Raw genomic sequence first — 13,568 nt, 5'->3', positions numbered from 1 at the left:
CTCCTTCTTTCTACTTAAATCATGGATATCTTACACAAACATCGACATAATTGTGTTAGATCTTCGAATCTTCAAGCATCTTCTAAAGTGTTCTTGAGTTGAACACTTCCTTTCTTCATCATCCATCTTCTGAAACCAAACAAGGTGAGTTCATACCCCTATCTTTTCATGTTTTTCTTAAGTTTTAAGGGGGGGAATACAAGTTAAAACACCAAGAACACAACTAAACTCATCCATCAACTTTCATAAAAAAAGTTTAACTCCATTCACGGACTATTTTGAACATCTTAAACTTTTTAGTTTTCAAAACTGTATTAGGTGTAAATAGTTCAGGTTTATACCTTTAAAATGACTACTTGCACACGTTCATACGATTTTTATACTAATTATGGTGATTTTTACAAAACTGCCTATCACTGTAGCTACGAATTCGGACCAGTCAGTGAATATGAACGTTTTCACACCAGTTAGCAACTTCTAAAAATCATAATAATAATTATGAACAAACTAGACACATTTTCTAAACTCTCAGAGGTTACGGATCTAGTTTTCGGTTTCGTATGAATTTTCTGTGATTTTCTAAATCAGTGCAAAAATGGTAAAAACGAATTTATAGTTTACAACTTTCATAACACTTGTAATCTGTTGAGCAAAGTGTTAAACCTTGATGACTTCATATTTTGCATGTGTTTTCTGTTGTGATAAAATTATATAACAGAAAAATAGACATTAAGTTGTAAGAATCCTTATTATTACTAAATGAGGCATAATAAACATAGTTATGTTTTTGCTATAAATCTACTTACACAGAAAAATGTTCTTTTACATTACAAACACTTATGATAAGCTATGGTAAGTATAGTTTATGTTTCATACACATTACAAACAATTATGTTAAACTATAATAGGTATAGTTTATGTTTCATTAACCCGTCAAATTCATTACCAAGGGGTTTTCAGTTCAGTTCACGTAAATCTGTTAATGAATAAATTTGTGAGACATTCGCTTCCTGTTACCTTCAAAGTAACAAAGTCAAAAGTCCTATAAATTGTAACCAGAGTCTCTTGTAGGGAGAGCGTGATAGTTGTGTATAGATCTATATTGGGTCTGACAAACTCGCAACTGAGCTGCATGCAACAGCTAGACCGGCAGGTCTGAGGTGACAAGTGTCATTTAACTTGTGACGCCTGAAGAACGTCGTATTATGAGGTCGTCTGAGTCTTACTATGGTTATAATAACTCACATGGGGTATTAACAAAACATAAGATTTACGGGTTTTACTTCTAAATTAAACGAGTTTATGTCGATTTAAACTTGCATGAATTACTTTAAGTATGGAAAAATACTTGTACAATTTGGTTTTTACTTTTAAGACTACAATGCATTTTATAAGAGAAATATTGGATTTTTCTTGAACAAACATTTCTTTTACAAAGAAAAGGATTTTATCATCACCTTCAAAAGCTTATGAACTCACCAACTTAATTGTTGACACTTTTTCAAACTACTTGTATTCTCAGGAAATCAGTAAACAGGTAATCGACCGCTTTTGAGGATGGAACGCTATGACGTCAAACATTGTATTTTTGTCAACATAATGTAATTGATTCAGAAATATGTAAACATATACTATGATGTAACTTTTTCAATTATATTTATGTTGGTTGTCTATACTTTGAACACTATTATATTCGTTGTTGTGATACTATACATGAAGTCCTCCACCCCCGGACGTTTCCGCCATCCTAGGTTTGGGGGTGTGACATAAGTGGGGTGTTTTAGGATGATACACACCTTCTAAACATGTGTGAGAACCTAAATAAATGGTACAAAGTGAATGTGAAAAGGGTCTTCAAGAACTATGCATAGTATGGTGTTATATTGAGGAAATTCGAGAATTTTGTGTGTGTAGACCTCATTCCACGACCGTGGAATGGCAAGGGAAATCATTCCATGGGCATGGAATGCCCTGATCAACATCATGTAATTTTTTTGTAACTTTTGCTTACGGACTCGGATTTACGTGCGGTTTTCGCCTACGTTAATTTTTTGCATAATAAATGAGATGAAACAATAAAATTTAGTAATGGAACATATGAGGGGTATTTTGGTCATTTTAATGACTTATGTCCGTGTAATATAGGTGATGATTGAGAGTGTTGCTCCAGGAAAAGAACTAGTAAAGGACTAGCTAACATACGTGTGATTGAGGTGAGTACGTGTTGGCATTTTTCCCACTTTGGGGTACATGGCAAAATGATTTTATGATAATGAAATGCAATGCTTTGATATACAAAATGTTTTGAAATGAAAGCATCAAATATTTTTGGAAAGGGTATTTTGAAAGAGTGCCTTGATGGAAAGAATGTTTTTCAAAGAAAAGAACTTTTTCGAAGATTAAATGTTTTAAAAATGTGTTTGAAATGTTTTGAAATATAGATGCTTTACTTTTGAAATGAGTTTATGATACTAATGTATGAAATCTGTAAATCATGGAAATTAATGAAAAGAAACGTAAAGTAATGAAAAGGAATGGAAAGTAATGAAAAGAATTGGAAAGTAAATAAATGAAAACTGTCCGAGCCATGATACCTCGTAAGAGGCACTAGAGGAATCTATCGGGGTGGTGCCTCCCCTTCGCGAGATAGATGTCCTAATGAAAATGATTCCTTGGTGGATTGATTTGTTCTTTCCACCTTGGTCTAGACTTGGGAGTAGTTTCTTTATTGGACGTAGACCCTAAGTATAAAAATGGCAACAGTTTAATACCCAAATTAGCCCTTAATGATAAAAGAAAATGAAATATGGAAATACGGCTTTTGAAATGAAATGAAAGGAAATGAAATGATAAGATATGAAATGATAAGATATGAAATGATATTATGACATGTATGAAATGGGTTTTCCTTGAAAATGCTTGAAAATGTTTTATGGTCTAAAACTATGTTTTGCAAAGATAAATTTTTTTTGATAAAAATATGATAAATGTTTTGGGTCACAAAACCACGTAGCTCTCGAGACATTATTGTCTTACGTATCTCTTTTTAATGCCATGTATCTCAGGGTAACTTTAAGGAGAGAGGATGACAAATGGAAGTTAGAATTCAAGTTATAGAGAAAGGAGTGGAACTTGATAAGTTCCTTATTATTTTGTATTGATGTAATTCTTATTTGCTTGCTATGAATTTATTGATGCTTAATGGTAACACTCAACGTTTTAATTTATAAATGTTTTCTTGTAGGACCGGTTTTTGTTAAATGTGGGTTAATACCCGAATGTTTTTAAAACCATATCATTTTAAAGTTTGAAAAACTTTGGGGTGTTTCAGGTTGCATACCTTTTATCGAACATCACAATCAACTCCTCTTTGAGCTTTGTAGAAATACCATGTATCATATCGAGTATGGCATGCAAGATATCCAAAGCAATCATGTCATGAAAACTTGAATCACTTAGACCTACCACGGATCCGCTCATTCCCCATTTAGTAGCCACCATACTACTACTAATCATCTTAGACTCTCTAGGATTTCGTTTCTCTATCATATCGGATGAAATTTCCGTTAATATTGACGAATTGCCTTATGAGTGCATAGTCATATGAATTCAAGAATAAGATAGGCAATCTAACAATTGACCCTACCCTAAGGAAATAACCCCAAAAGGAACATGAAATGTCAAATCAATAACTCTAAGTCTATATGATTCTAACATCATACAACCCTAAAGCATTCACTTAACAACTTATCAAAATTAACATAGACTTCAAATAGCATATAGAAATCAACACATAATGCAAACAAGGCATATATCCAAAGCAGGAAATCTAGCAAGAAAATCATGAGCAGATCCTTAGCCTACATTCTAACATGCATATTAATCCACCACAAAAGTAGCATAAAAAATAAATGCGGGCATATTGGGAATCACTTTCCTTCTCGAGCTTTGACTTACTGTGCACATTGTATCTTTCTTTCTTATATATAAATCTTTTCTCAAAAGTTTTATAAAACTTCCTCATGCCTTAGTATGAGTTTGTACACACGCTCATTTTCATCCAAATCCCTTAAATCGTGGCTCTGACAACAACTTGTAACGTCCTAAATTTTCAACCATTTTTTAAAAGTTTATTTTTAAACAACTAAAAACTATCTTTAAAAGAAACGTTAATATCCATCTGATTCAAACATCATAAAACATAACATGGAATCGAACAAAAGTCTCAAAAGTGTGATAATATCATAGATTTGAATACAATCACACCATGCCCTTTCCTTTCTCACTGGAAACAAGCTTACGATCTTATTGTAAGGCCCCCATCATCTTGGACCTGTCGGCTCGTAGTCTAACACCATTCTGCCATCATCCCATCAGGATTATAGGCTCTTGCTGTCATTCCATCACACATGTAGGCTTTCGTCATCATCCTATTGCACCTGTAGGCTCACGATCTAGTTCCGTTCTGCTATCATCCCATATGAAGGCATATTGTCCCATCATATGACCTTCCAACCATCATAGCCAAGACTACTCTAGTCTCATAATACCTTCATATAATAACAGTACACAAGCATCCCACCATATATTCCTCAATCACATATACTTTGCATACACCCTACATGCTTACGATCTCATCGTAAGGTCCCCATCATCTCGGACATGTAGGCTCGTAGTCTAACACTATTCTGACATCATTTTATTAGGAATGTAGGCTCTTGTTGTCATCTCGGCATACCTGTAGGCTTTGGCCATCATTTTATCGGACCTGTAGGCTCACGATCTATTCTGTTTTGCCATCATCCCATACGAAGGCCTACTATCCCATCATACGACCTTCCAACCATCATAACCAAGACTACTCTAGTCTAATAACACTTTCGTATAATAACAATACACAAGCATCCTACCTCACAAAAGACATATAATGTCATACATAGTATAGTGAGAAAAATCATCTGAAGCTAGCAACCCAAATCTCACATGCAAGGCTTCATAAGTGAATCAACTAACACGAACCACATAAATCCACCATTAGACGCATCTCATTAATCATTACCAATGAGAGGTCAAACCTCAGTCTAAAACTCTATATCCATCAAAGACTGAATGGTCAATGATCAATGTTCAACACGTCAGCTCATCATGACCATCCTCTGGCTACGTCATGACCACTACAGTTCAACTTAGTTGGGAACCCTCCTATGCGAGGCATTGCGGCCGATATATAGACACATCACATCTACTTCTCAATTCAGCCGCTTTTACCAAGATCTTAATCTATTAAATCAGGGGCTATAACTTTCCGTACACAATCTTGGGAGGTGTCTAATGGATAACAATCCAAACTTTCCTAACATGCAAGCCCCAAACATACCAAACACTAACCTTAGATCCAAAACGACGCTAAAGAGGTGAGGGCTTTCTTGCATGGTTCAAAGAGAGATTAGCATGCATTCTTTCAACTTCATTAGTCTAGAAAAGTCATCCAAAACAACTAACAAACCTGAAGTTTAAAAACTCTAAAAATATCATAGCAAAACGAGCCACAATGACCAAATTACTTACATATAGAGGCAAAGAACCATAAAGGTGCAAACTTTCTCATTTAAAGAGGTTGATGAGATGATAAGAAGGCGTAAAATCTCTGGATCTCTACTTCATTGCACCACATACTCTTACTTCTTCTTCAAGCTTCCACTTTAATGGAGTCAAACAAGGGCGAACCCACATTGCTGCTAAGGGTGTTCATGGACACCCTTAGTTTTAGATTTTTTTTAATAACATATATACTATATTTAATATTGACACGTGTTAAAAAATGTGTCTATAAAAGTAAAAAAGGAAAAAGTTAGTGAAGAAGAAATTAGCCAAATTATTATGTTAACCCTATGACATGGTTTTGAACATACATCATATCAAATAACAAATTTGGAAAATTAATGGATATGGTTTAATGTTTCTTAAAGTAATGCTCCAAAATCAGTAATAAAAATAAAAAAAAAATAAAAAAAAAGCTAGGCTTAAATTTTATATAAACTTTTTTTTAGAACAATCTTAATTGTTTATTTGTTTATTAATTTAAAAATTAAATATATTTGTTATTTTCTATTATATAAGTGGTTTCTTATTTTTAATTTGATCTATCTATTTATTATTATTATGTCAAATATTATATTTGTTTCGGATGATATTATTAATAATAAGATTCGATAAAAAAATCCACGTGGTTATTGTCATACCTTTTGAATTGGACACCTATGAGTTTGAATTCTAGATTCGCCATTGTAATCAAAGCACTAGAATCAAGGAAATGATGTTAAAGTTACAAGCTTCTAGGGATTCTAGAGGTGTATAACCGACATGAAAGAAAGTTATAGGAGTGAATGTCTTTAAATAGTCTTCAAATCCTGAGATTAAGGTTTTGGACTGTTGACAGCGACACCTTCCAACCCACATAACGACATGTCGCGTCTAAGATGCTCCCCTCTCATCGCGACCATCATATGTAAGCATCGCAAAGTCGCTTCCCACCCAAATCCAACTTTGTTATTTTCTTCAAATCAATAAATTAGCAATTAAAAACATACCCAGAAAGTAGGTAACACGGTTTTTCTTGTGTTTCACATTACTCTCCTCAACTATTTTTATAATATAACACAAATTAGGATGTTGGAAAACAAAGTAGTATTACAATTATCTTCAAAATTTGTCTTTAAATTCACCTAATTTAAAGATAGATTTAGAATATAATTGTCTTACTGGATTGCTTGTTTAATTATCTTTTTTTAAGGATGCTCGGACAGGTGGATGTAGAAAAATAAAGACAATGACGAGTTTGATGTGAAACAGGTTGGATAACTCTTGGATAAAGATGGGAACATCATCAGCATCTTCTTTAAGTAGGTGAATTGGATACCAATCAAAGTCAATTGGTTTGTTTGGAGATTGCTCAAAGACATAATTCACTTTTACTAGTCTTTCTAAGAGAGGCGTAGCATCCTCTTCAACATTGTGTCCATTCAACAATTTAATGGATGATATTTTCGATAATGTATTATTTTCTTGTTTCTATTCTTCGAGGTTGCGGAGTTGGTTAATTAATTGGTCCTCCATGTTCAAAGGTTAATTAATTGGTCATCCACGATGCAAAGTCAGCATAATTCATGTTTGAATCAAGTGGAGCTGTTAAAGGTGAACACATGTGACAAAAAGGTATAAAATCTACAATTAGCTCTAGACAATTTGGGAGGCTTAGGATGCTAATGTGTACTGGAATGAGAGGATGGTTGTTATGCTTCTTACGCATGACATTAACATTACTACTCTTAATTGGGTTAAGAATATCTTACATTAACATTACTACTCTTAATTGGGTTAAGAATATCTTCAAGTTATGTTTAATTGATTGGTCGATTTGATGTATGTTTTTATTTCAAACTTATTTTTATAATTTAGTTTGAGCTCCTCACTTTAGTTTTTTTAAAGCTAATATGTTGTTAAAAAAATAACTTACTATAAAGATGCTCTTACTAATCTATAAAATCATTATTGAATATACTTTTAATTGGGTTAAGAATATATCCAAGTTTTATTTAAATGATCGGTGGATTTGATGTATATCTCACATTTAGACTTATTTTTATAATTTGGTTTGAGCTCATTCTTTATGTTTTTTTTTAATGTTAATATGTTAAAAAATAATAACTTACCATTAAAGTTGCTATTACTAACTATACAATCATTAGTGAACATAATTTTAATTTGATTAAAAATATATCCATATTTTGTTTAATTGATTGATCGATTTGATGCATCTCTATTTTTTATTTTATAATTTGACTTAAAGCTCCTCGCTTAAGTTCTTTTCCAATGCTTACATGTTAAAACAAAAATGCTACTATAGCAATTGGGTTGGGTTCGGGTTGGTAGGTCACGGGTTGGTGGGTTGACGGGTCAGAAAACATAAACTCAACCCAACCCATATAATATATGGGTTAACGGGTTGGCGGGTCACGGGTTGGTGGGTTGGAAACCTCAACCCAACCCAACTCATATAACCCGTTTAAGTATATGAGTTCGCGGGTTCATAAGTTAATGTGTCAAACCCAACCCATATAACCTGTTTAATAAATAAACAACACATTTTAAAAAATGAGGTTTTTTCAACAAAAATTCATAAAATGATTAAAGTAATTAACATAAAAAAAGATTTTCAACATAAATTCATAAAGTCAATGGTATCCAAATAAAAATGAAAAATGAAAACATTCATAGAAAGTGGATTTGTTCTTCGTTCGTGACTCGTGAAAATAACGACATGTATTTTTTCTTTTTCTGATTAATGAACCGCAAATGTAGATTAGTCTCATACGAATACGGAAGGAATACAATGATACGGAATATTACGAATACGGATGGAAAATAAATTTCATTAATATATATATACGGGTTGGCGGGTTGACCCGCGAACCCAAACAGATAACCCAACCCAACCCATGAAATAAACGGGTTGATGAGTTGGCAGGTCAAAAATCTCAACCCAAACCCGCTTATTTTCGGGTTGTGTCGGTGTCGGGTTACGGATTGGGTCGAGAGTTGCCACCCCTACTCTCACTCACATAAATTATCAAATTATAAAAGATATGTATAAACTATTCCGCTTACAAATATATATACAAAGCATTTTAGAATGGTACATATAGAATTTCCCTAAAACAAATAAATAACTTACCATTAAAGATGCTTTTACTAATCTATACAATCATTACTCGACGTACAATATGCTTCAATGAAAGTTAATTTATACATACCTACTTTATAAGAGAGTTCAAAAGTTAAAATTACACCCTTCACTATTTCCACAACATAAAACATTGTATCTTCATTGTCATAAAATAAAAGATTGCTTACTTTACTTGATACGAAAAAAAAAAAAAAAAAAAAAGAAATAAGACAATAAAACCCAAAACAAACCTGTTTTTACAAACCCTACATCACCCAAAATACAACTATTCAAACCAAAACACCACACCCATACAAACAAACCAACCCAACCATCATTTTTTTTTAATTAAATTATAACTTATTGTATGGTTTCAATGCTCTTGCTCAGTTCATCCAACTTCTTCATCCTTGTCTTCTCACTTTCGCTCACCAGCTGCTTAACCAACATAAAACAAAACACTATCAATTCTCTTTATTCATAAGATAACAATTTTTCATATTTGTTAATTAATTATAAAATATATAAAACCAACCTCCATTAATCGCGTTATTAGTTGTACTTTTTCCTTGTTTTTTTCATTGAAAGCATCCAACGCTTCCTTGTACTCTCGCTCCTGTCACACATCATCACCAACATAAATAACTTAATAGTATAAAACAACACTTAGAGTATATCCTCATAAATATCTTTAAATATTTTTAAAAAAATCATTAACACATCTTTTTCTTCCATTTTACCAAATAATTTTTAAACACGACTTAATCGAAATAAAAGTAACACATCTCTAAACATCACGACTTCTTTTCCCATTACATGGTCATTCAATTAAATATAATGAAAAAACGACTTTATAGATAAAGTCACAAAAAGGAGGTTTGAACGTTTTTAGAAATTTACCCTCATATACTTTTTATAAATTTTCTCAAATTGGGAAAAGAAGTTGTGATGATATGATACCTTCTTTTGGCAGGTTTGTCCAAGTGGCTTCAACTCTTTGTTGACTGAATCAATCTTCTTACGAACAACTGAAACCTCTTTCTTCATTGGATCAGTTAGTGATTCGAGCTCCTGATGATGATAGATTCCCATAATAATTTAGATTTACAAAACCAATGTTATGGATTATAAATTGTAACCAATAACCAATTATGTAACTTTAACACCAACAACTACACACCAATTCCCACATTACCTAACACACTAGTATATGTACACCACTTTTTCATGTTGAAGCTAAACTATAATCATTAAAATTGACCTAAATTTGGACCTTTGTATGCAAAAAAGAATGGATTGGTTGGGTTGAATTGTAATAAAATAAAATTTGAGAATGAACTTTCTATAATTTGATGTAAATTTGAATTGCGGGGATAGATTAATTTTTTTATAGGAAAATGTTATATTTAATAATTGAACGTAACATGTATAAAAAATAACTTTACTCTATATAGTATATTAGTATTTAATTGTACTTATTGATTTTATATATATAAAAAATTAGACAAAACTAAACATAGTTAAAGCTCATTAAAACGTAAGGAAGATTAAAAAGTTGTAAGCTAATTAAATCAAAATATTCCATAAAGATTTTTGTCATTAAAACTTACGCAAATAAAAATGATTACATTCCAAATTTTCTTAATGGAATGAAAAAAAAATCACCAATAAGCTAAGGTAAGGAATGAATCGGTAATTTTACATTTGTATCAATAATTAGTTCTTTAGAGTCATTCCTTATCTGACGACTTTAAAAAAACAAAAATCATAATCACTTTTGTAGAGATAAGGCTGAATATCTTTCATTGAACTCATCTTCTTTTTTGTAAAACTTGCAAAAGACTCCATTATATTTATTGTCTAAAGTTTCAATAACTCTTTTCATTGTAAAAGAAGACACCAATGTTGACTCTTTTCGTGTCAATTGTCAAAAAGACTTCATTTTATATTCTAAAATTTAAATTAGAAGTATTGAAATAAAAACGGAAAACGGAAAACATCTATATCAAGAATCAAAATTGGACCCTTGTGAGGGTCGGATTTGAGGGCAAAAGGGGAATAAAGTTTGAGATGTGGGATTTTGGGATTGAATTTTATATTATATGGAGCAATAATTTCCAAACATCGCTTTATTGTTTTGTTTATTACAACACATAAAAGCATTTAATTTTTGCAATCTACAAAATCCAGCTACAAGCGAAATTGAGATAGATATTTTTTACGAAATAGAAAAAAGGAACTGTGAATGAAACAGATCTAAGCATCTGGATTTTTAAAGGGGTAATTTAAGCAACAAATATGTTCATGATATACAGAAAAAATCAATAAACGATCCATTTTTGAAAGAATACAGAAGAAACCCTAAATATTCAATTTAGGTTTAGCAGAAATTAAGATCCAAAACTAGCGAATCGAGAAAATCATTGACGAACCATAAATCCAAATCAAAATCCGAGGAAAACCCATATGACAGATTCCTAAGAGAGTCAAAGAATGAAAAAAAAAAACGTCTTGCGAAATCGAGAAAGTTATTTACGACCCACAAAACAAAATCAAAAGCCGAGAAAAGAACAGCTGAAAGATTCTTCAATCAAGGAAATCAAACAAAGAGAACAAACTTCTCGAAGCATACGAAACCCTCATTGATCCATTTAGATTTAGCAAAAATAGAAGTCCAAAACTTGCAAAATCGAGCAAATCATTTACAACCCACAAACCAAAAGAAAAAAAAAAACGAAAAACCCATATGAGAATTCTCGAATCAAGAAAGTAAAAAGAGAAAGCAACCCTCTTTAATACATAAGAAACCCTAATTGATCAATTTAGTTTTGAGCAAAAATAGAATAGAAAAACTTGCAAATCGAGCAAATAATTTACAACCCACGAACCAAAATCAAAAACCCAGAAAAACCCATATGAAGGATTCTTCAATCAAGAAAAAAAAAAAAAAAAAAAAGACAAACCTCTTGAATAGAAGCCAAACGTTTGGTTTCTTCTTCAATACGACCCAACTGAGCTTGAACTCTTTCTTTAACCTCCAATTTTTTCTTCTCTATTTCTTCCTCTTTCGCCTTAAATGTTGAGAGAGCAGATTTAGACATCTCTTCATCTTCTTTCGACATTAACCCACTGAAACTCAAACTCCCTGAAATTTGACCAGCTTGCATCAGTGTTTGAAGCTGCTCACTAGACTGTTTCTGTGGTTGTGTTTGAGTAGACATTTCTTTTTCTGGCTCTTTCTCGCTCTTCTTCTTCAACCAGAAAAAGCAAAAAACCCTCCTTCTTCCTCTGATTCCTCTCTTAATTTCTCTAATTTTTTCTTGTTTTGCTTTTCCCACCTTTAATTTTTCGATTTCTTGTTGTTTCTCCTCTTTTTCCTCCGATGGTTTGAGAAAAGCAAGCCTTGATGCTTAAAGTTATGAGCTTAGTTGCCCCACAAACGAAAGAGAAAGAAAAAGAAAGCACAAATTTTGCTAGCCTGTAAGCATATTGTGTGTGCAAATTATGTATATTGTATAGGTTTTACAAGGCAAAATTACCAACTTGCCCATGGATCTCCAACGGAAAGATTTTGATATGAAATTATGAATATTCAATAAATTTTATTTCTTTTAAGATATTTGGAAAATGTGGGTCCCATTTGAAATTCCAAGGTTTCAATGTTATTCTTTTAGGACAATCGTGTGATTTATGCCGTTGAAGGTTGGGATCTTAAGAACTCAATCATTTTGTTTTGGTGCTTAGAATTTAGAGAAAATGAAAATAAACAGAAATGTAATTCTTATTGATTTTTAATTTGTTTACCTAATTTTTATCACTATGTTTAAAATTTATTAAAGATCATTCAGTTAGATAATCCTACAAGAAACATTTAACATTCAAAAGATCTAATAAGAACACATCGTGTCGCGTCGGCATGTTGTTTTTGTTATTAGCATCTCGCAATTTGGATATTTGTAAATATAATATTTGGAAAGAATAAATATCAATAGTGTTTTATTTATCAAATAGGATGAATCATTAGATGTTATTTTTTATAAATATACGGATTGGGGATTTAGGTCTAGTATTAACCCAAATAGATACATAAATACATAATAATTTAGTCCACAATCGAAATTCCCTCCATTTTAAAAATAGAATTTGGACTTATTTAACAAAAGTATTTAGTGGTTGAAAGCTGATAGTTAAAAGTTAGTAGTTGATAGTTGGAAGCTGAAAGTTAAAAGTTGTAACTTTTATTTATGCGTAAGTGTTTGAAAAAAAAATATTTGTTACCTTTTAATTAGTATAAAACTAAAAGCTAAAAGTTTACAAAAGCTAAAAGTTTTCAAAAATAATTAAAATAACTTTTGACTTATGAGCTTTTTATTTCGACAAAACTGCAAAAATGGTCCCTGTGGTATGCATTTTTTCCGAGGTTTGGTTCAAACCTCGACTTTTTTGGATTGGTGGTCCTTTTAGCCTAGTTTCGATGCGTGTTTGGTTCCTCAGTAAACTGAAATGGCTGTAATGCCCGTCATATATTTATTTTTCATTTTTCTTTCATTTTTTTAATTTAATATATATATTTATCTATTTTAATAATTAAGAAATAAAGAGAGGGCCCTCTCTCTCTCTCTCTCTCTCTCTCTCTCGTTTACAGACCTAGCTTTGTGAATCTTTTTTTGGCAAATCTCTTGAAGATATATTGAAGTTTTTATATGAAAGATAGAGTGATTTAAAGTTTACGAGGTTGGAAAGATTAGGAATTTGACCGGAGATTGAGTTTTACATTAAGCTTAAAACGTGAATCTGATCCAACTGGTTGATAGTTCATGAATCAAATGTCTAAATCAAGTTC

At 31.8% G+C, this 13,568-nt stretch overlaps 1 protein-coding gene across 2 annotated transcripts; it reads right to left on the bottom strand.

Annotated features, from left to right (window-relative positions):
* Positions 1-8,833: 8,833 nt before the first annotated feature.
* LOC145119953 (uncharacterized) lies at positions 8,834-12,226 on the bottom strand. 2 transcript variants are annotated; one of them, XM_079055728.1, is made up of 4 exons: positions 11,689-12,226; positions 9,686-9,796; positions 9,261-9,341; positions 8,834-9,163 (listed from the first exon to the last, which is right to left on the bottom strand). In XM_079055728.1, the coding sequence occupies exons 1-4, from the start codon at positions 11,944-11,946 to the stop codon at positions 9,086-9,088; spliced, it is 528 nt and encodes a 175-aa protein (XP_078911854.1). In that variant the 5' UTR covers positions 11,947-12,226; the 3' UTR covers positions 8,834-9,085. The 2 variants fall into 2 exon arrangements, with proteins under 2 accessions (XP_078911854.1, XP_078911855.1); XM_079055729.1 differs by having other exon boundaries at positions 8,834-9,160; positions 11,689-12,225.
* Between the last annotated feature and the right edge of the window lie 1,342 nt (positions 12,227-13,568).

Source organism: Lactuca virosa, chromosome 6 (genome assembly GCF_052849685.1).
Source record: "Lactuca virosa cultivar CGN04683 chromosome 6, Lactuca_virosa_CGN04683_v6, whole genome shotgun sequence".
Taxonomy (NCBI): domain Eukaryota; kingdom Viridiplantae; phylum Streptophyta; class Magnoliopsida; order Asterales; family Asteraceae; genus Lactuca; species Lactuca virosa.
This window is presented reverse-complemented; position numbering and strand designations above follow the sequence as displayed.

Bases quoted from the DNA above. Each gene is read 5' to 3' on its own strand.
- LOC145119953 (XM_079055728.1), bottom strand. From the start codon at position 11,946: ATGTCTACTCAAACACAACCACAGAAACAGTCTAGTGAGCAGCTTCAA. The intron at 9,342-9,685 runs GTATCATATCAT...GATGTGTGACAG, and splicing joins GACAAACCTGCCAAAAGAAG to GAGCGAGAGTACAAGGAAGC. The intron at 9,164-9,260 runs GTTGGTTTTATA...ATGTTGGTTAAG, and splicing joins TAATAACGCGATTAATGGAG to CAGCTGGTGAGCGAAAGTGA.